This window comes from Xenopus tropicalis, chromosome 3 (genome assembly GCF_000004195.4).
Source record: "Xenopus tropicalis strain Nigerian chromosome 3, UCB_Xtro_10.0, whole genome shotgun sequence".
NCBI classification, from domain to species: domain Eukaryota; kingdom Metazoa; phylum Chordata; class Amphibia; order Anura; family Pipidae; genus Xenopus; species Xenopus tropicalis.
In genome coordinates, this window is record NC_030679.2 from 105,852,582 (window position 1) to 105,876,780 (window position 24,199).

General features: G+C 37.6%; 1 protein-coding gene across 4 annotated transcripts in view; it reads left to right on the forward strand.

Annotated features, from left to right (window-relative positions):
- The window catches only part of adamtsl3 (ADAMTS like 3), a 283,620-nt gene that overhangs the window by 168,172 nt on the left and 91,249 nt on the right, over positions 1 to 24,199 (forward strand). For all 4 annotated transcript variants that reach the window (XM_031899211.1, XM_031899210.1, XM_004912620.3 and 1 more), the window contains one exon: positions 23,326 to 23,452. In XM_031899211.1, coding sequence (XP_031755071.1) covers positions 23,326 to 23,452 — 127 coding nt within the window. The remainder of the gene's footprint in view (positions 1 to 23,325; positions 23,453 to 24,199) is intronic.

Consider the following 24,199-nt stretch of genomic DNA (forward strand, 5'->3'; position numbering starts at 1 on the left):
GTTACTCACCTCTTGCCTTCTCCTAATGTGATCCATGAATTGCTGATTTCTAGATAAATTACACTTTTTATGCAATTTGTGAAACATTCTCTTAATTTCAGCAATTTTTTTGTATGCCTTGTAAAACTTACAGTATGGCCAATGCGTTAGAGGTGGAGTCAGTTTCTGAGGCCTGAGAAACGAGAAAAAAATGTTGGCTCTGTGCTTTTTTTCCCAGACCAGTGCATTTTTACGTGAAAGGTAAAAAAGGGTAAAAAAAAAACAAAAAACATATTGGCAAAAATCAGTGTTCACATAATTTGATGCTCTCCATGGTGCATAAATCCACTGCATGGTGCATTGTCCAAATAGCTGCAGGCCTCTGCGCTCTATTTTGGAGCATAATACCTGCAATTTACTTTACTAATACAGTGCTGACTGTGCTTTATTAGTGAGGGTTAGGCAGGGAATGCACCTAAGCATCCCCCCTGCTACTACCCTGTACCTCATCCAGAAGTGCTATGTATTGATCATAAATAACACTTATGACTTAAGGGAAATGTAAACCCTAAAAATTAATTAATGTATAAAAGCTCAGAGTACTCTTCCAAGCATTTTTGCATTGCACATTAATTATTTGTTTTCTAGATTTCAAGAAATGAGCATATTTTAGGCTACTTATATAATAAAATTTCAACAACAGTGCCACCTGTTGGCCACTTCTGCCAACTAACCATCAATTATTATTATTATTTATATAGAGCTGTCATTTCACGCAGCAATTTACAGAGAACAGGGTACAACAAGACCAAACAGTTAAAAGGTACATATAAACAATTCCCAAAAAATGATTTACAGTTACATTTGGATATTATTTGGAGACAATAGGGGGAGGACCCTGCTCACAAGAGCTTACATTCTAAGAGGGAGAGTGACTGAGACATAAGGTCAGGGTAACCAGTGTGATTGTAGAGTTCATGTTAGTTTGTAAAGTGACATTAAGTGCAGAGTAAGAGGTGAAAACCAGTGGTTAGTGAGTGTGTGAGCAAAGAGAATGTTCAGCAGGTAATCAAGTTACTGAGGGCTTAGGTCAGGGATCCTCAACCTTTCTTACTCATGAACCACATTCAAATGTAAAAAGACTTGGAGCATCATCATCACAAGCATCATAAATGTTCAAGGAGGTGCCAAATAAGGGCTAAGATAGGCTATTAGGCAGCCTCTATGCACACTGAGAGCAACATCAGCTGAGAGCAACATCAAGGGGTTGTGGAGCAACATGTTGCTCACAAGCCACTGGTTGGGGATCACTGGCTTAGGTTATAGGCTTGAATGAAAAGGTGAGTTTTAAGAGACCATTTAAAAGTGTCTGATTGGACGGTACAGATCGTTTCAGAGGATGGCTGCAGCACGTGAGAAGTCCTGAGTGAGTGAGAGGAGGAAATGAGTGAGAACGAGAGAAGCAGGTCATATGCAGAGTGAAGGTTACATCTGGGGGTGTACTTGGAGATTAGGGTGGTTATGTAGTGTGGTGCGGCAACTGTGAGTGCTTTGTGGGTGAGTACAAAAATCTTAAATTGAATCCTGTACATGATAGGTAGCCAGTGTAGGGACTGGCAGAGAGGGGCAGCACTTGTGGAGCCGAAGGAGAGGTGTATGAGTTTTGAGTAGATATGACAAGATATGACATGGGCGTGGATGAGAATTTTGTCTCATGAGTAAGGAAGGGTCGAATGCGGGTGATGTTTTTGAGGTGAAACCAACATGATTTAGAGAGTATTTGAATGTGGGAAATGAATGAGAGTCAAATGTGACTCCTAGACAGAGAACTTGCGGAATTGGGGTTATATTATTATTTTCCACGCAGACAATGATGTCAGGCAGGGAGTTGGAAGATGGGAAGATGACCAGCTCAGTTTTGTCCATGTTGATTTTTTAGGCAATGAGAGGACATGAATGCAGAAATTGCTGTTGATTGTCGGTGACAATCAAGAGAAACATTTAAAAGATACAAAAAAAATCTTTTGGTATTACTGGTGTTCTTTAGCAAAGACTAGAGATAACGTTTCTCTCCTAAGCAAAACCAGAAGACTTAGTTTTATTTAATAAATTGTATTTAAATTATATAGCGCTACTTATGTATGCAGCCCTGTACAGCATAACAATTAATTTATAAACAAACAAACAGGGGTCATTCTCACGTGCTGCAGCCATCCTCTGAAACGCTCTGTCCCGTTTAAAGCAAAAAAGCATGCGATAAGCGTTATCGCACTTTAGTGAATTAGCCCCATTGTGTGGAGGCCTGAAATGTCGTGTATGCAGCACGTGTCTCTACTGGGGGGTAGACTGGGGGTGTAGCAGCTTTTGCCTGTTGTACATTTCATATTAAATAAAGAGTTCCAGTAAAATGAATGATAAACACACATCATTTTAACTGAAAGCTAATGTTTTGTAAATAGCATAGGGCTGAGGAAGAAGTAATCTGAAGTAAGATTTATTTGTATATAATTCAATTAAAGAAGTTTTCAGCATAGGCACACAGCCTGCATGGCTTTATTTTCATCTCTTACAGCAACCTGCATTGGGAAGTGTGAACATTATATGCAGTATTAGTCTGCAGTTATTCCTTTCAAATGGTTATTACATGACCCATTTGAAATCATGACATTTTTGCATGGCTCCGTGGCCAACACTTTCTCGCTCTCTTTTTTTTCAATAAACTGAGCACCAGCCAAAAATATAAGAGCAGAGGGGTTTTCCATTTCATCGTTGGCACTTTCGCCTGGCGTTGCTTTGTCAGCAAATACATGAGGTTCGTGATATCAGCCAATTAAATGGGCCATAAAACTGACACTGCTTGCAGAAGTAATTTTCAGTCATCACCCTGGCTTGGTTTTTTTTACTAAGGAAAATATGACCAGTTTCTTTTTACATTATAATTGCTATGCTTTTCTAAGTGCAGCTATTGGTTGAAGAAATACTGTATGTCGTTCATATCACTTATTTAAGAGCAGTAGGAAAAGTACTTGAAGTGCATTATATATTTACAGTAGTTTTGCATATATATATGGTATGGGATCCAGATCTGATCTGGAAACCCATTATCCAGAAAGCTCTGAGTTACGGGAAAACCATCTCTTATAGACTCCATTTTATGAAATAGTTCAAATTTTAAATAAAAATATTTCCTTTTCGCTATAGTAATAAAACAGTACCTTGTACTTGATCCAAATTAAGATATAACTAATCCTTATTGGAGGCAAAACAATCCTATTTAATGTTTAATATTTAAATTATTTTTTAGTAGACAAAAGGTATGGAGATCCAAATTGCAGAAAGCCCCTTCACCCAGAATCTCAGGTCCCAAACCATTCTGGATAACAGGTCCCATATATATATACATATATATATATATATATATACATATATATATATATATATATCCCCCCTTCCCTCCCTCTAATCTACGACCTGCTACCCATTCCTGTGCCAGTTTATACATGAACAGTGTGCTCCTGCAAATTTATATATAAATCAGGAGCTGAATGGGTAACCAGGACAAGGCTTTGCTGAGTGCTCCCTCTGAAATTGAGTGCCCTAGGCAGCTGCCTCTTCTACTTAGTTCCAGTTCTGCTGGGTATCAAACGCTAGAGGGCAACATAGCCAGCAGAAGTCAGGGAGGGAGGAATTGTGCAAAAGAAATTCTCTTTTGCTCAAAAATGAAATATGAAAATATTAGTAGTTTCTGATTTAAGTCTCAGTAGAATGTCCACCCTAATGACAGCTTCCAGCATTACCAACCCCCCCCGGCACCTTAAAATCCAGATGCAGCTTCATGAGAAGGGGACCACTAACCTGTTGCCTGTGGCCTGTGGACAAGATGTTACTGTTTGAGAAAATAAAATAATTGTAATAGACTGTGAAATACAACTCTGCTGCATTGCAACATAAAAAGTGGCCTCTGATCTGATTAGGTACTGAAACTTCTGCCAAAAAAACAAATTATTCTTTGGAATGTGCCATAATTTATTTACCAATATACAGTACAACTTGGTTGGTCGATTGCAAAGAAAATGATTAACATTAATACACATTAAACTTTTCTCATGCGAAGATAAACAATAATGCTGTGTTTTCTGCAGATGGAGCTCGACTAATGCAAAGCAATGTTTACTCATATAATTCAAAGAGCAAACACATCATATCACAAAACTCACATTTTTAGGATAACTACAATAAAAAAAAAATATAAAATGTAAATATACTAAATATTGTAACAATTACATTGGCTACAGTGACATGTACATCGCATGACATGTTGCAGAGTCATATCATCATAGGGCGGCCATATTTCTCTGTATGCCATAAAAAGGCTTTCTGCCTTTCCCTAGCTCATTTTCACCACATAAGGAGCAGTGATTTTCATCCAGAAAGAAGCCCAGACACAGTGCACAGGCACAATTATTGCTACATAATCTGTCCAAGCCGTGACATTTCTCTGGCTCAAACTATAAATGTCTCCGTAGGTGTTTTGACCCTTTACTCATCTAAACAAACATGCCGATCCCCTGACGTGGGTTTCTCTGCTTTGCAGTCTGCGTGGAATGGGGTTTTTTTTTGTTGGTTTAACTCAGATGGCGCTGATAATGATATCATAAGATTAACTAGGTGCTGCTCGACAAATATTATACCCTTATAACAGTGAAATTAAATGAATCTTCAGTGATAGGGCTTAGCTTTGCTGCACCGGAAACGGTGGTGAATGAGTAATGGGAAAAGCTAAAATCTTGTTTGTATGTTTCAGGCAGCAGAATTATTTTGAAGCTGAGAAACCTAATCAACTTACTGTACAAGGCAGTATAAAGACTGGGAAGCAATTGCACAAAACCATACATTTTGGGAAACAAATAATTGTAGACCAATTATTTGTTTCCCAAAATGTATGGTTTTGTGCATTTAACTTAACGTTAACTTTTATGGGCATTACAACACACATGAAGGTTATGTGTAGTGTCTGAAGGGGCCTGAAGTAAATATTTGTGTGTACTATTCATATTTTGTGGTTCCTACTCTTCACAGCATGGGTGATTTTAGTGGCTAATGGTTAATAAGTAATATATGTAAGAACACAAGCTTTCTAGATTTTAACATTTAAACAGTACATGTTTTCATTAGGCATTATATATTCATGGTGTTACTTTAGCTGAAACTGAAGATATAAGGCCTTAGTTGCAAAGCCAGAGAGTGCAAAGTTCACCTACCCCTACCTTGCATGCCAGTTAGACAAACAAGGCAGGCTGCGTCAGGGTGGGCACCCCTGCCCTTACTGCTGCCCATTCAGTGCTCAGTGCAGCGTGCAGAGGGTGCAAGTGCTTAAGTACTAAGGGGTGAGCTCTTGAACCCCTTAGTGCTCTTGCACCCCCTGTGTTCAAGGATAACCCCTATGTAAACACAGATATAGATAAAGTGTCATGTTATATAATCCTTGTTCTAAAATGAAAAGTAGATAAAAATGAAAAACGAAAGAGATAAAGATAAGGATCATCTTGCTTTTCCTGACCTCAACACTTGGGTACCAAATGTGTGCAGTAAGTAGTATGTTAATCAGGGACATGTGTAGTGGCCGTTTGATGCCCTCAGACCCCGTTATGCAACCAAATCCTAATGCAGTATGGGTCTCTCGGGGAGACATGAGGGCGCATTCACTTACCGATACACAATGCGCAAATGGCCATGTTTTTTCCCCCACATCTCCTGTGTCATTGCAGATACAAACAGGCAATTCTCTTGACTGACACAAACAGGCAATTCTCTTGCATGACATGTGCGCCCAGTACTTTTGGTGCAACTGAACTATGCAGATTGAAGCAGGTCACTGAGGAAACCCTGGTGCTATCACTTCCTGCATCAGTGGGTGCATCAGTGCTCAGTTTGGAATACAAGGCAGGTATGATTGAGCAGCACAGAGTGCAACTGTAGGGGAGTTTTCATCGCCCATAATTAGTATTTCATCTTTTTTTTACACAAATATATCCAGTGTGAGCTGAGATCTGAGAGAGTAAGTCCCACTGATAATAAAAGGAAGAGATACATCATTTTACACAAGGTTATTCAATTTCGACTTTCCTGGTGTCCCATTTGGATTGATGTCATAGACAAATGGCAATGGCTTTTATTCATTACTATAATTCATCATGTGAGTGCAAGTTTAAACACTTTTGGTCCCTGCACTTTTACATTTACCATTTAGGTGAAGAGGTCAGCAGAGAAGGAAAGGTTCCTTTTAACTAGCTGCGCTGATTTCTTTGAAATGCTGTCATTCCAATGAGGGTTTGTAAGTATCCATCTACACTGAAGGGGTGTTATATTCAGCAGACCAGGGAACTGGGAAACTGGATAACCTTGTGGAAATGATCTATTCTTTCTCTTAACTATCAGTGGGACTTGCATATGATCTCCCAGATCTCAGCTCACACAAGATAATTCTATGTGGAATGATCTACCTTTTTCCTTAACTATTAGGGGGACAGGCATGTGCGGTCTCAGAACTCTATTCACAAACGGATTTTGAAATGACTGTACAACATTATTTTGTTTCTTTCTTTCTTTGATTCCTTTAATAGACTCATGTGCTGGAAATTTACATTCTCTTGTGATATAGAATAATCGTATTTATTTTAAATCAGCTGCGACTCAAAATGCTGCCTGTTTTGATGGTAGAGATACTTTTGCATAATATACTATAGGGCAATTTATATCAACTTTATAATGTCTGGGAGGCAGATGTCTAAGAGCTATTTCCATTTGTATTCCATTTGAGTCCAGGCTTTTCTTACTTGCCGTGTCTATGAATCGGAATCCAGGCTAAAATTTCTTAGTGTCTGCGCCTTTGTATCTGAGTCCAGGCTTACATTTCTTAGTGCCTGTGTCTTTGATTCTGTGTCCAGGCTTAGTTTTCATGCTCTCTGTGAGTCTTTCTTTATGAATTCTTTGGCTTCCTTTCACAAGGTCAATCCAACACTGGATCATACCTAATATATTCTTATATTGTGTTTCTTAATGTTGTTATGTCATGGTATCAGTTTCCAGTATTAGGTTCTAAATGCTGCTTTTTGGAGTTTATGAAGTTTTCTGTCAAACCCCTTTAAATAAGGTTGATTGGTGTGTGTTCCTTTATATGAATAGAAGCTGTACTGCTTATATTTTCTTAACAAACCAGAGAGAATATAATACAAATCATACATTTTGGAACAAACCAACTCAGAATCAAACCCAGGACCCCAGCATAAAAAGTCAGTAATGCTACTCATTGTTGCTTTTTTCTTATTTTTCAACCAAAATAATCAAAATATCAAATTCTATAGCTTGCCACTTATTTTCCTGGATGGAAACATTTTAGGTCTTGGTTTAACAATTGATTAGGTGCTTAAATGTTGAAGGGCAATACATAATTGCTTTTAAATTAGGCATTTCCCATTACTGGTTGCGTAAAGATATTTTTTCTTCAGTGTAAGAAGGTAACATAAGCCAATAGAGAAGAAAGAACCTGATAATGTTTGTTTACATTAATGACAGAATCTTGGTAGACCTGATATTAACTTGGCTTGTTTTAAAACTTGCTTTTGATTTTTTTACAGAAAAGGGGCAAACCTTCATATTACTCTGTAATTAAAAGGAATATAAAACCTGCTTTTTTTGCAGATGCCAACTAAAAATTGTTACTGATGGGCTATAATTATACCCTTGGCATGTTCAGCAAGTTACTGGGAGAATACACACTCCTTATTTATTGCATTGTTAGTCATGGCCATTGGCCAGTATAAGCATATAGACATTTCAATCTCATTTCAGCATTAAAGCCAAGGCTTCTATCTTAAAGAAGTGTTTTAAAAATGTTTATATTACATTACATTTTGAAATGTTTAGCTAGGTTATTAGTATGTGTTTTGTCTTCACTTCCACCTTTTAACAGATGATGTAAAATCCATGTTTCTTCAGGTATAAAGACATTTAATTATTACCATAAACATAGATATTCCTAGACTTGTTAAGTAATCCAGTTGCTTTAAATTTATTTATACTAGATATACCATGACCTGGATGAATGAAAATCTTCATAGACATAGATATTCCTACTTTTAGTCAGAAATTATTTTACAAGCTCAAAATAGAATTAAGCACATTCCATATTTTACCTGGAAACCATTTATCCTGAAAACTCTTTGTAAATATGGCAGGTAAGTTTCCCATGAATACATGTTATTGGCAAAACTATCCTATTGAAAATGAAAGTTTGAGCTTCACCTCATGAAAACAAGAAACTTTCTAAGTATAATCAGTCAAAAATAATCAGTTGCTCCTCACTATCCCCCCCTCTTCATTTTCGCTTCATGTAGGTGTTGGAGTCAGATTTTGATTGACAGTTAGATCTAATACACCTTTGGGGGCTCTTTTTGACTAAAAGATGTGTGTGAGCTAACAGTTTTAAATAAAACAACACCAATGAAAATCATTTATGTAGAGAAGCAGGATAAGTATCAGAGTTGGTTATTTTGAAAGAGCCTTTGGGTAAAAGGAACAGTCAGTCAATCAGAAACTGACTCTGACTTCTGCATGAAGAGAGACAGAATGTTGAGACTGTTCAGGTATACTGAAGATTAAATTGCTTCTTTCAAAAAAGATAAAAACGTTTTAATTGATTATATTTAGAAGGTTTCTTATTTTCATAAGATGATCCTTATATAAAATGTTAATTTTCGTGATTCCATTTAAAGGAAATCTATACCCCCAGAATGAAGACTTAACCAGCAAATCATTTATATCATGTCAATTGTCCTATTAAAGAATCTTACAAACTGCAATATATATATATACAGTATATATATCAGTAAATATTGCCCTTTTACATCTTTTGCCTTGTGCTCCCTCAGAGATCACCTGACAGGAAATAATGCAGCTCTAACTGTTACAGGAAAAAGTATGGAAGCAAAAGACAGAACTCTGTTTATTCATTCCCTGATGAGGCCAAACATACAGGATACAGTATGTGTGCCCTTGGTTTGTTTGTGTGCCTTGTTAATAATATGATCCCATGTGGTGGGCCTTAGTACTTAAATGGCAATTTTCTACTTAAGAGTACCCAATGATGCACTGAAAAAGTTATTTTTCTGAAAATATTTTATTTAGATGAAGCAGGGGTTTACATATGAGCTGTTTATGCCATATATTTTTATAAAGACCTACATTGTTTGGGGGTATTCCTTTAAGACATGGTAGTCTGCATTACAGATAACACCAAGCCTCAAGTCTTTCAAAGTTTAAACACTCATGTGGCTATGAGAGCCTATGATTATATTCCCTGAAAACAATACATATCAGGCAGTTTTAATTTGGAATAAATGATATTAACTTTTCTCTGGTACATGCCTCCTGCATATTCAAATCTGCAGCTTCTCCCATTAGCTACAGGTTGGGAGCATTGGCACCCAGATCACTATATTATTTGGGTGAGCTACTGCCTAATGGATGCTGTCATGTTTGTTCACAATTGAAGATAGGGAACTTTAGTGCTCTCCCCTGCTAACACGAGGCTTGGAGCTTTGGCACCTGAGTGGGTGTGGGTCTACATCTGAATCTTCAAATTTAAATTGCGTTCACTTCCCTAAACATTTTACTCAGGTTATGACCACCTAGGTCATAGGATATATGGAGTAAGTGAAGAAATAAATAAATTAATAATTGTCTGATTCCTACTAACCCTCACTGAGCCATACATTTATTATTTTGGCAAACCCTTATCCAGCTAGTTGACAATACTGTTTGATACAGATAGAGTAGTGGCTATCCCAAATCAGATATTCCAGATAGTTAGATGGAATCATGGAGCTTATTTTTATTAAATGACAAAATATTTTCAACTGCTTGGGAATAAGTATTCCAAAAGAGTTTATATTATCTTTAGCCCTTTGTATCAAAATAACAAATCGGAATCCAACTTAATAACTCTAAATCCAAGGTATGCCAAGAAATCCTTGAGCCAGAAATCCATGTGTACTTCACAGCATGTGATACATCTTAGTTGTTCTGGAAGGTGTCTTGATGAGTTGTAACTGAAGATACTGGTAGATTTTGTGTGGCAAAGCATACATCACAACATGGTCAGGGCCACTCTAATTCCATGCAGGTATTACCAAGACTTTTAATTATGAAGAATACACTCCTGCTTGTAAGAACTCAATGCATTTTAAAATAATCGTGTGGCCTAAATATGCTTTAAATAAGTAAAATTAGATATTTCTATTTTTTAGAGCTATTTCCCCTGTCAAGTATCACTATAAGAAAATGTATAGTATTACAAATAAGCCCTTTAACAGTTGAGCTATTCATAAATAATACAAACAAACACAGGCATATATATTAAAATAAAGCCAAAAGAGAGGCATTTTTGCATTTTTACAAAATGGCATGGGCTATTCTATGTAATACAATATTTAACTGTGCTTAAGGCTTTGGAACATCCAGTAATGGTTTAATTTATTGGGGTGTGTAGAGGTCATTCTAAAATGTAAGAACACCGTGTTACTCCAGGAATATAGCCAGGTTTAAAAAAGAGTTATTGGCATCATTTCTAAAACCTGCAAAGGTGCAGTTGATTAGAAAAGTGAATGAAGCCAGACTGACATGGTTTCATATCAGAATGCACGCTGGTATTGGCTTTTAACACGTGCCAACAATTCCTTTGTCGCTGAATTTACTGTGGCCAAGTGCAGATTCGAAATCATCCACATAAGAGATCAAAGGGTCATCCTACGTACATTCTAAAGGTTATCCAACAGTAGGTGTTATCCCATTAAGATCAAAATAACAGTGAAAAAAAAAGCTAAAATTTAAGCAATTTTAAAAAGGCATACAAATTCTAAGTCACAAGTAGTAAACTTTTTTTTTTTTTTTTAAAGAATTTGGGGGATTAATATTTTCTTTTATCTCAGTGATTCAAAACCCTCCGTCTGAGCGTCATGCTTTTGTGATTTTAATACCTCAGGAACTATTGAAGTATATAATTGGCAACGCACTCTCCATTTAAAATCCAGAGTTTGCTGCAGGTGTAGAGAAAAGAAACCCTCCCATGACTCACCTAAAAGTATTTCTGTTCTTCATAAGCCCATAAGGATTTATCTAAATTCTGCTATGCGCCCTAATATCTAGAACATTGTGTAAATTAGCAGAGAAGGGAAAAGTGATTTTGATTTTAAATAATGCACCTGTTTACAGCAGTCTGATCCTGGATTGTGCCATATCCCACTATATTTGTTGTCTATATTGTTATTATATTTTCAGAAACCTTTTTCAGTATGGTTTTGGAAATAATATTGGAGTTCTATTACATTTCGCCACTGGCATGTAACGTGTGAAACCATCTGCTTTCCTCATTTTAATCCGGGACAGTGATAAACCTCTGAAATGGTAAAATCATTTCTAGTTTGAGATTTTGGCTTTATGGTCAAGTAAAATACAATATAAAAGCATTATAAATGACATCATATGATTTGAACTATTTAAAAACGGAGACTAAACAGAGCACTTGTAATTAGAATAGGGGTCAGATAAACTCTTGAGTTTTAGGCACAGGTCATTGATAGTTCACAATTGTAATTCAGAATATTTGGCTCAACGCAGTTTACTCTTTTCATTGAACGTTCCTCTGCAGTGTATCAGTTGTGGTTATTTCATTTGAAAAACATCCTTAGTATAATAATCACTTCATCTGAACGTTTTAGAAAGTTCTTTCTATTTCTTATACATAAAACACATGCTGTAATTGTTTGAAGGAAGTCTGTTTTCTTCACAGGAAGTGTAAAGTTATTATTTCAGGTCTCCCTAGCATACTAGTTTGGATTGTAGATGAAGCTGGCTCAAGGGAGGGAACCTTCCCCTTTTCAATGGAGGCATTGACCCTCATGTTCCAGACTTCACACTGATCCACGGTCTCAGAGAATTCAGTGTGCTCACAAATGCAAACAACAGTTTTCTCACAAGTGCAGCCAACTTCTTTCTCTGTGTATACAATGAGAGCACGGACAGACGAAAATGTCTTTTGAATAATCAGTACTGCTGATATACATTGAGCTTTTCACTCAGGTAGGCCAGGTCCGTCTCTTTTAAGAAGCTAACTGAGGAGCATTGCATGTCTCCTGGGTTTAGTGTCAGTTCCTTTATCTGCACCACTGGTAAAACTGCAGTTCTGAAAAGTCTGAATGGGCTTTTATTCTCTTGCAAACCAAAGTAAAACCTTCAGGCTTCAGTACCCACTCCCAATCTTATCCAGATACAGTAATAGTTTGTTAGTATTTTTATAGTATTTCAGGGATATAAAAATACAGTAAAATGCAGTTGTCATTAAACAGTTTAAGCTTGATGTCCATCTTGTGTATTTCTAGTGTTCACAATAGAAGAAGGCACATCACTACACATTTTATATTGCTTTGTTCCCAAAAGACTAGGAGATAAACCCAATAATCTAGGTGCTAATCTTCTCTAACTTTAGTTTAACAAAAGAATAAGTAAAGTTTGTGCATACCATAACCAATACATCAATTTACATAAAAGTAAATGCACCTATACAACAGCTTTATAACTAAAGGCAAGGCTTCTTTAAAACAAAATAACATACACAAAAATACTATTCCTTACAAATTAAATACCACCAGGGTCATTTTAATAAATGGATAAAAGAGGCATTTGTCCAGGGTCCACAAGGAGAAGGAGCTATGAGACCTTTTATATATGACAAACATATCCCACAAAAATGGCATTTTAATCAGTTGGAAGAGCTCTACATCTTAAAGATGTTGCTTCTTTTTTTTAGTTATAACTAAAATCAAATCTGCTTTGGTAAGCCTTTTTACATTCCATTCAAGTAAGGATGCTTTTTGTTGGCCCCAAAAAAACAAAAAACAAACCTTGAGTACATCCTCAACTAAGAAATATTCAGAAAAAATAAATATATTCTGATTCTACTGATTACCTTGTAATACACAGTTATAATTAACTTATTAACCCTAGTTAAGGGTTACACATTGTTAAGGTAGAGACAGGTTAGACAAGGCAGGCAAATTATGAAGAATAGAACAAAAAACAGAAACAGGCACTGGAACAGGCAGGGAAGGCAAGGTAGGAACATGCGGACAGGCAAGGCTGGCAAAAGTTCGATAACAAGACTGCCAACTGAGGATGGTCACAGTCCAAGCAGAAGTCAGGGTAGGCGGTGTACTAAAGGTAGTGTAGCCTAATGAAGACATATGAACAGGCAATAATCATTGGTATCAGTGGGCTTTAAGTCAGTATTAGAGGCAGGTCTTTTTGGGTAACTGGCAGAGCTTGGTACAGGAAACTGTCCGAGGGGTGGGCAGGCAGACAATGTTGAAGGCAATATCTATAGCAGAAACTTAACCATGATCCAGTCTATGGTGGGATTTTGGAGGAGAAGCAAGGGGAGTCCCAGTACTATTGCTGATAAAGGACTGTTGATGATACAGAAAGACAGTCTTTCATGATGCAGGGCTTCCACCAGCAAAGACAACTCTTCAGTGGATAAGGGTCTATCATGCAAAGTCACTGGCAGTGATTGAAGTAGTTGAAGTGGCAAAGCTGAAATCCATAAACCTGCGACCTTTAAAATCAAGAAAAACAGAACTGCACTTAATTTGCCAAACAAGATATGTGTACAGTGCCCAGCTGAGGTTTACCTGGCTTTTGTGGGTAATTCAGTACAGAATGCCCCTTTTTACCACAGTACAGGTACATTCCAGCAGAACATTTGTGTATATTTTCTTTGTTATTGAGATATGTACTTCCAGTTTGCATGGGTTCCTTCAATGGATTAATGGGAGGCACTGAATAGGGGCCTAGAAACATAGAGAGCACATCCAACTTTGCCCAAGCCTGCCATCCATCCCAGCATTATCCTTACGGTTATTTTCTTAAGAAGTTATAGGACTTATATCCAATATGTGTTATATCTTTGTCAAAACAACTGATTAAGCAAACTTTAACAGAGCATTATGGCTCAACGTGGAGCAACATGTGTGCTCTTAACTCCAAAGAATGTGGTCTTTGAGTATGGAACTAAAATCATTTCTAGTAAGAAATCTGGGTTATTTTTATTCTGGAAAATTCTAAAGTTGCCTAAGGTGATGGCAATTCCATGGAGTATATTTTCAGTCTAATGAAAAATAGTAAAAACAGATGCAGTCTTTTGGCCCCCTTGTGATGTTCCTTTGGAGGATGACTTATTGTTCTGATACCGTGTACTTAAAGAAATTCGTTACTTGAATGTTAATAATTGTATCAATATTCCTATATTCCTATATGATGTTATTGTGAAAAGCTAAAATTAGTTTCATTAAATTTGATTTTTTATTCTGGAAAATATCTAAAGTAGCCTAAGGTGATGGCAATTCCGTGGAGAATATTTCCAATCTAATGAAGAATAGTAAAAACAGATGGCGGCTGTTGGCCCCCTTGTGATTCTGTTTGATGATTGTGACTCATAGTGCTGACACAGTGTACTTTACTTGCATGTTAGTAATTGCAACAACGTTCCCATTAATGTCATAGCGAAAAGCTAAAATTTGTTTCATTATGATGCTACCGGAAGTCGGATAGCGCCAGGGGAATTGTGGAATGGCAATCCTTACTGTACAAAAGTGAAATTTCCTAACCAAAAGTTTGTTATGCGTTCATTTTCATCAAAAGGGTTTTTTTCTGAATGAAAAGTGTTAAAAGTGACAGGGAATTCATCCCTGGGAGAGTAAACCCTTCAAAGCCAACATGGCACTTTATTACCGTAGCTATTTGATCTTTTAAATTGTGATCATTCACAGTAAGAAAACTTGTCAGGATACACAAACAGAGCCTTGCCTAATCTTGCATCAACCAGATTAGATCATTTCTAGACTTTTCTCCTTTCAAATTAAGTTACATCAAAAATGTCGCGTTTACTGAGCAGTGAGTGCTTATATTTGGCCCAAGTAACCTCCCCAGTCCAATTGTCACCGCTGCCCATATAAACTTATTTCACTTTTAATAAAGGCAAATTTATTATTGGTTGCATTTTTTTTCCATGATTGGGTTTTTTTTTGCATTAAAAACACAATATCTTTGTGGGAAAAAAAATGTGCATTTTTCACCATTATATGTCAAAAGCACAAAAAACACAAATGTAAAAATACACCATCTACAAGCTGTCACAGTCATGTAGAAATCAGTGGGAGCTGTCCCGTGAACGAAAATTTCATATTCTTTTTCATTTTTTGTTACGCTCTTTAATTTGTTCGTGTTTTTTATATTCAGCTCTTTTAATAAATGAGTAGACATTTGTGGCTTTAGTGGAAATGAGTTCATTTGTGGTTTCAAAAAAATCTAAAACCACTAAAATCATAATGTTGATAAATGGGCCTCCCCTCCCTTTGATAAAAGGCAGAACATGTTGAAGTGGCCATCTCCCATAGACTCCATTTTAGTCAAATAATTCACATTTTTAAAAATGATTTCCTTTTTCTCTGTAATACCGTATATACTCGAGTATAAGCCGATCCGAATATAAGCCGAGGTACCTAGTTTTACCTAAGAAAACTGGAAAAACTTATTGACTCGAGTATAAGCCTAGGGTGGGAAACGCAGCAGCTACTGCTAAGTTTTAATAATCAAAATAAATACCAATAAAATTACATTAATTGAGGCATAAATCCAAAAATAGGAAAAAAAAGCTCCAGCAGATTAACTGCAAAACATTTATTATGGGTAGTGGTAACACGACATGTTTCGGGTTAATACCCTTTATCAAGTGTACTAATTGAGGCATCAATGGGGTATATATTCTTCAATATTTATTTCAAAGAAAAACAGTAAACTAGCTCTGTAAGCAGAGAAGAGGGTCAACAAAAACAATATGAGTACTACCCCACGCTCATTGCTCATTGGCAAACTGGCAGCAGACCCAGTCCCGGAGGAGATGTAAGGGGAAATAATTATTGCTAGTGGGAGCCTAGGCCAGGGCATTGGAGGGTCTGGTTGCAGGTGGCCTAATTTGCACACAAAGGAGAGAGGGTGCTAGCCTAGAGGGACCCATGGCACCCACCTAGAGTATAAGCCGAGGGTGACTTTTTCAGCATAATTAATCCTTATAAGAGCCAAAACAATCCTATTGGGTTTAATTACTGTTTAAATAAGGTTTTGTTTTTAGCAGACTTTAGGTAGGAGATCCGAATTATGGAAAGACCCCTTATCTGGAAAACCCCAGGTCCCGCGAATTCTGGATAATGGGTCCCATACCTGTACCTGTTGGGCTACACCATTGATCCTCAACTAGTGGCTCTGGGGCAACATGTTGCTCACTAACCCCCTGTTGCTCTCAGTGCCCCCATCCAGGTAGTTATTTTTGAATTCCTGACTTGGTGGCAAGTTTTGGTTGAATAAAAAGACAATTTACTACCAAATAAAACCTCCTGTAAGCTGAGAGTGTGCATAGAGGCTGCCTAATAGCCAATCTTAGCCCTTATTTGGCACCTCCATGAACTTGTGATGATGCTTGTGTTGCTCTCCAAGTCGTTTTACATTTGACTGTTACTCACGAGTAAAGGTCCCCATACACGGGCCGATAGAAGCTGCCGATATTGGTCCCTTGGATATCTGGCCTGAAATTGGCCAGATATCGATCGGCCAGGTTAAAAGATTCAGTCGGATCGGGGGCTGCATCGGCTCGTTGATGCGGTCCCCGAACCGACTGCCCCATTGCCGCCTACATAATCCGGTCGTTTGGCCCCAGGGCCAAACGATCGGATTATTTTTTTTTTTTTAACTTCAAGCTCCCCGATATCGCCCACCCATAGGTGGGGATATCGGGGGAAGATCCGCTCGCTTGGCGATCTCTCCAAGCGAGCGGATCTTACTGTGTATGGGGACCTTAAGAGAGGTCGGGGACCCCTGGGCTAGACATTAACTGTAGATCATTATGCTGATTAGAGCATTATGATCACAGTTGATGACCTGATAACAGCAATTATTAAAACTCATTCGCCTTATACAGTTTTTTTAGTTGGTTAGCTAAGTGTGAAGATATTATTATACATTTTGTTACAAACAATGTAAAAAACTTGCAGAAGTATTCGGCCCCCCTTCAACATTTCCACATTTTGTCACATTACAGCCACAAACATGAATCAATTTTATTGGAATTCCACATGAAAGACCAATACAAAGTGGTGTACACGTGAGAAGTGGAACGAAAATCATACATGATTCCAAACATTTTTTACAAATAAATAACTGCAAAGTGGGGTGTGCGTAATTATTCAGCCCCCTTTGGTCTGAGTGCAGTCAGTTGCCCATAGACATTGCCTGATGAGTGCTAATGACTAAATAGAGTGCACCTGTGTGTAAATCTAATGTCAGTACAAATACAGCTGCTCTGTGACGACCTCAGAGGTTGTCTAAGAGAATATTGGGAGCAACAACACCATGAAGTCCAAAGAACACACCAGATAGGTCAGGGATAAAGTTATTGAGAAATTTAAAGCAGGCTTAGGCTACAAAAAGATTTCCAAAGCCTTGAACATCCCACGGAGCACTGTTCAAGCGATCATTCAGAAATGGAAGGAGTATGGCACAACTGTAAACCTACCAAGACAAGGCCATCCACCTAAACTCACAGGCCGAACAAGGAGAGCGCTGATCAGAAATGCAGCCAAGAGGCCCATGGTGACTCTGGGGGAGCTGCAGAGATCTACAGCTCAGGTGGGGGAATCTGTCCATAGGACAACTATTAGCTGTGCACTGCACAAAGTTGGCCTTTATGGAAGAGTGGCAAGAGGAAAGCCATTGTTAACAGAAAACCATAAGAAGTCCCGTTTGCAGTTTGCCACAAGCCATGTGGGGGACACAGCAAACATGTGGAAGAAGGTGCTCTGGTCAGATGAGACCAAAATGGAACTTTTTGGCCAAAATGCAAAACGCTATGTGTGGCGGAAAACTAACACTGCACATCACTCTGAACACACCATCCCCACTGTCAAATATGGTGGTGGCAGCATCATGCTCTGGGGGTGCTTCTCTTCAGCAGGGACAGGGAAGCTGGTCAGAGTTGATGGGAAGATGGATGGAGCCAAATACAGGGCAATCTTGGAAGAAAACCTCTTGGAGTCTGCAAAAGACTTGAGACTGGGGCGGAGGTTCACCTTCCAGCAGGACAACGACCCTAAACAAAAAGCCAGGGCAACAATGGAATGGTTTAAAACAAAACATATCCATGTGTTAGAATGGCCCAGTCACAGTCCAGATCTAAATCCAATCGAGAATCTGTGGCAAGATCTGAAAACTGCTGTTCACAAACGCTGTCCATCTAATCTGACTGAGCTGGAGCTGTTTTGCAAAGAAGAATGGGCAAGGATTTCAGTCTCTAGATGTGCAAAGCTGGTAGAGACATACCCTAAAAGCCTGGCAGCTGTAATTGCAGCAAAAGGTGGTTCTACAAAGTATTGACTCAGGGGGCTGAATAATTACGCACACCCCACTTTGCAGTTATTTATTTGTAAAAAATGTTTGGAATGATGTATGATTTTCGTTCCACTTCTCACGTGTACACCACTTTGTATTGGTCTTTCACGGGGAATTCCAATAAAACTGATTCATGTTTGTGGCTGTAATGTGACAAAATGTGGAAAAGTTCAAGGGGGCCGAATACTTTTGCAAGCCACTGTATGTGTGTGTGTATGTAATTTATAAGAGCTTTAAATATAAGATAAAATATAACCTATATATTTAAAAATATAAAATATTTTTGGGCCAAAGAGTGTGATAATTTTAAAAAGTCTGCTTCCCTCAATATTTCCTTAATAACCTGAGTTTTGATTATATGGCACCACTGCTGTCGACTTAAAGGCAAGAAGCCTTATTTACTAAGTGCAAAAAAGGGCACAAACTGCATGTTTTTTGGGGAGTCCACCCTTCCCCTCACCTAGAGGCCTAGGCATAGGTCTTTGCACAACAAAATGGAGTAAGTGTGTCCAGGGATTTTATAAATTAGGTCCAGCAGATGCAAAGAAGTGCTAAATGTATGTTCCTCTCTAATTCTCTGTAAATTCTCACAAACTAAAATTCTGCTGTAAAATAAGTTTGTAGTTGACAAATCCACATTTCCACAATTCCTTGTTACAGAACTTTGTTTTCCCATTTCAAACTTAACATATACTTTCAGACCTAACAAAAACTCCTCCATGTTTGACTGTAGGGAGGGTGTTCCTTTCTTTACATGCTTGGCTTTTTCAGGTGCGTTTTGGCAAACTCCAGGTAGACTTTTTTATCCTTTTGACTGTAGGCTTTTGCAATAGAGCTTTTTCACTACATTTGTGACTGATGGTGTAAGATAAAAATGTTGTACCTTATGCCCAAGGGTCAGCTTGAATCTGTCTGCCAGCTGATCAAGGTTCTTTACCACTAATTCCTTAATACAATTTTTAACTAATATAGGACATTAATTAGGATAGACAGAGGAACATCAAGGTCTCTGGAGATAGCCTTGAAAAATGTCAGTCACCTTACACATTTCTGTGTCAGACCTATTACAACAGACAGCAAAACAAAATTTCTCATTTCAACCTGTCAAAAGAGTATCACCTGCTTGAAATCCAAATTTCTTACAACTCCTAAAATGCGCTACTAAAGTGGTCCAATACATTGTAAGATTACTGTGTGGAAAATGATAAGATTTAAGGGGTTCACTTTCAGTTTAACTTTTAAAGTATTAAGTTTGCCCAGGAGCAGTAACCCATAGCAAGCAATTAGCAGAATGTTATAGAATGGTCGATTCTTAGCAACTTTTCAGTTGGTCTTCATTTTTTGTTAGTTTTTTTAATTATTTGCCATCTTCTTCTAACGCATTCCAGTTTTTGAGTGGGGGTCACTGACCCCAGCAGCCAAAAAAAATTTCTTCTGTGAGGGCACAATTTTATAACTGTTGTTACTTTTTGTGACTTATCTTTCTATTTAGGCCCTACTCTATTCATATTCCTGTTGGACCCTAGCAACCACATAGCTGTTGAAATTCCAAAGTGGAGAACTGCTGACCAAAAAGCTAAATAATTCAAAAACCTCAAATAATAAAATTGCAAACTGTCTCAAAATAGCACTTTCTACATTATACGTAAAGTTTTTCCAGCTTTTTTTTGTGCAAACAAAAATAAATACAAATGTGAATACCATATTATTGTTATTTTCAACTATTTATTGGAAGAACTGGTGCATTATTTGAAAAATCTGTGATCATCTTTGGTCACGAGTGTGTGTTCTATCAAGAAGAACAGATAGTATATTTTAAAACTTGGTGGAAAGAGAAACTTGAGCAGCAGTAGATGTATGAGTACTGAGCATTCGTTGTCTTAAAAAATGTATTCCCAGAAAAAGCTGACGGGTGCATTAGCAGAAATGTAAAGGCTGGCAAAAGATATGGCACAATACAGGAAAAGAATGTGAATGACATATAAATGACCATTTCTCTACACTAGGAAAAGGGCTGTTTATGGACTAATTAACCTGTGGTCAAATGACCTTGTCTCTGACTATGGAATATCCTATGCCTTATGCAAACTCAATAGTTGCTGCTTGGCTGCATGTGATTTGTTTAGTGTGTGCTTTCCTTCTGTGCTGCTTTTATTTTAATGTTTGACTTCTAATGTTGATGAGATTGAGGCATTTACTGTAAAAATACCCTGCATGCACTGCTTTGGTCCTCCCATCAGATTACATTCTTTCATCAAGAGTAAACAGAAGTCTTTCCCATTCAGAGATGAAAGGAAGCTTTTAAAGTGCTGTATTTTTAGCTAGAGCTTTTGGCCTAATGAAACAGCATATGAAATTACAAAGAACTTTGCTGTTAAAAGTACCTGTGTTTATTTCTTATGAAGCATATACATTTTGACAAAATATATGTGATGCTTTATGGTTTTCTATGTCTGCCTTTTCCCCTGGATTTTTCCACTGGTGTTTTATGGGTACATACTCTGCATTCATTTTTTACTGCTCATACTGGCTTTAGTGACACAGTATTATAGTAGTAATCCACCTTTTGAAGATGAAATATTACAGCCCACATCTTGCTCTTATAACTATATATTTTTCTAAAACTGTCTGAATGCGCACAGATGGACCATGTGAAACCAGAAGGGACCTTATCCTTGTGGAAAACAAAATACTTCTGTACCTTTAGTTATTTTTAAAATTGTGGAGACAGCATGTACTGGCCAAGATTATATGTGCATGTTATGTTGATTAAATGATTAGATGTTGATTCATGCACATTGAAAATACACACATACTAGTTCATTATCAGCTTGGATACCCATTGGTTACCTGCAAGAGTGTGGGTTTTTTATGGTCTCAGAGTTGCCATTTTCATACATATATATGTTTCTTCCTGGCTTCCTGTGTTTTAATGGTACAAACTCATCTCTAGCCAGCATGTTGTTTTTTTTTTATTATAAACCATTGTATTTAATTATACAAATACAGTATAATTGTAGTTGGGATTCAAGAAGCAGTTAGGCCAGTGTGCCTGAGTAACTAGGCAAGTATGTTATAGTAACCCAGAGCAGCAGTATCATTTGTGCTCCTTACTTACTACTGTGACAATTCATGTATTCTGCTGCATCACTGACATGAACATTATAGGCTAGTTTCTTATCACATGTAGTCCTCTGATTGACTAGTAAAATATGATTACAGTCTGAATGGCTGCCCTTATCAACTGTGTCCTATTTCTAAAGCAATAAAAGATAGAGTTGTGAGCCGTGACAGTTTCTAAAAAATTTGCAAACTCTGTGGGGCATAAATATTAAAACATGAAGGGACAAGTCTACATAAAGTCTAACTAGGAATATAGAGAGTTGTGGGCTATTATCTAAAAAAAAAACATATATTCATACCTATGTCCCTGTGTGTTTGGGTGTAAGGATATTTTTCTTGGATCATGTATTAATTTAATAGAGATTTGTCCTGACATTTTGACATCCATACCAGAAGGCTTAGATATAATTTCTTCCAGCAGATTGTGAGGGGAGTGTAAGATGTACAGTATAAGACTGTTCTAGTCTAGGCTGAGGCATAGTTTAGTTGATGTATACTTTCTGTATATAGTAGGCAAATTCTTGAATCCTATTTATATTATGTACATTTCTCAGTCATTTCTTCATGTTATGTACTTGCTTTTTGGCCATTGTTGTATAGTTTAAATGAATGACCTATTAGAAGGTCAAGTGACACAGTGATAAAAATCATAATATATATATGTTATGGAAAATGCTATACAAATATGTACCCTGCTTGAACTATTTAAGATGCGTTTTAATACATGGGATGTGTCAAAACATTGTATATCAAAATACTTTTATGTGAGTTTTTCCTAGTCAGTAATGCACAGATCTGCTGGAATGTTCTAGGCTAAACTAATATGGTATCCTAGTGGCTTAATAGGTATCAATTATTCTCTCATCTGACTGTCATAGAGTACATTCATAAAATGCAGTGGCAATCATAGTTCTTTATTTTTTTTCCATTTACTGCTTGGCAATGCATTAAAAATCAAGCAATGCTGCTGACAAGTAAATCAGACACTAGTGTGCTGAAAGTTTCCGCGGTCGGGTTGGAGTAATTTCCAGTGTTGGCAAAAGAGTGACGCGTGCACCAAATGCTTTAGATGCAAGTGCACTTCACCTATTGATTTAAGACGCTGAGGGAAACCTTGAGCTACCCCCTGGTCCAGAGGTAACGCCAGAGTTCCTCTGCTTTAGTAGGAGCAGGATCAGAAAGCACGAGGAAGGCAGTAGCACTGAGAGCAACTATTACAGAAATGCAATTTGGTTCAAGAACCTTTAATGAATGGGGTTTTATGCACAACTGGATTATGGGAATTTGTGTGAACACAACTACACTTGTGATCATAAATGACCCCTGTGGAGTTTCACGGTGTAAAATGCCAACAGGGTATGATTTTCAGATTAAACAAATCAAATGCCAAAAGCGCTAAATAAAATTCAAGACTATAATGTCATTATCTGCTGTCACCAGGGTTTACAGTATGTACCCGATAACCACTCTTACTTACTGACTTAGTATGATAGTGTGAAATAATATCGAGCTGAAAGCTTGCCTAAATGCAACTTAAAAGTAAGATGTGTTCGGACAGAGTGAGGCCAACTCATAAAATCAAAAGAATAACATAATAAATAAAATTCCTGAAACCTGAGCATGTGTTCTTCAGCAATGCCCTCCTTCTGACTTTGCTGTTGATATTGGCAGGCCGTGGGCTGTGATCGACAACTTGGGAGCAACGCCAAGGAAGACAATTGTGGAGTTTGTGCAGGAGATGGCTCCACGTGCAGGCTGGTTAGGGGACAAACTAGGTCCCATCTCTCCCCCGAAAAGAGTAAGTATCTTAAAATCAACCTCCCTAAGGAGAAAGTATCTGAGTTTGACATTGCACTTAATCTTTACATCTGAAAACAAATTTAGTAATAAAAATCATCCTTCGTGTTACTTAATGGACAAGCAAATTGTAATTCACTAGTGAGTGGCAATTTGTTAGGCACCCACCCATACCTCCTCCCCAAGAAAACTTAACTACTAACATGCACTGCTGTCTAAGTACTGCACCACCATATTACCTGCATTTCCCTGGGATCCCTTGTACCTAACTAGATGTCCGCATGTGCAGTATAGTAATATTTTCCAATTTTACTTTACACAACATGTGTTAGTCTAGACCTTTATACCAAACTGTAAATCCTGATGGAATCCCATAAGTTTGATCTGTTTTGTGATCTAGCAAAACTTTGCTGGCTATCAGATTGATCAAAAGCTAATACCTGTACCAGTTCACAAAATGTTTTCCACTGCTTAGAGCGGGCAAACACCATTCTTCTCCAAGGCTGAGCACTATCACCTGTCCAAATTCTTGTTTCACAATTCTAATTGTATGCAGGGAGCACAAACTGGGACTATTATTCAGGAGACTGAGCAATAGACTACAATACAATTTTATTGTGGGAACTTTACTAGTGGTTGCCTGGGGGCATACTGGCATGTCCTCTGCATCCCGAATGGGTCAGTTTCTTTGCATACAATTGCTAACTCCTTGCAGGTGTAAGTTACTTTGGAAAGGGTTGTTTGGGAC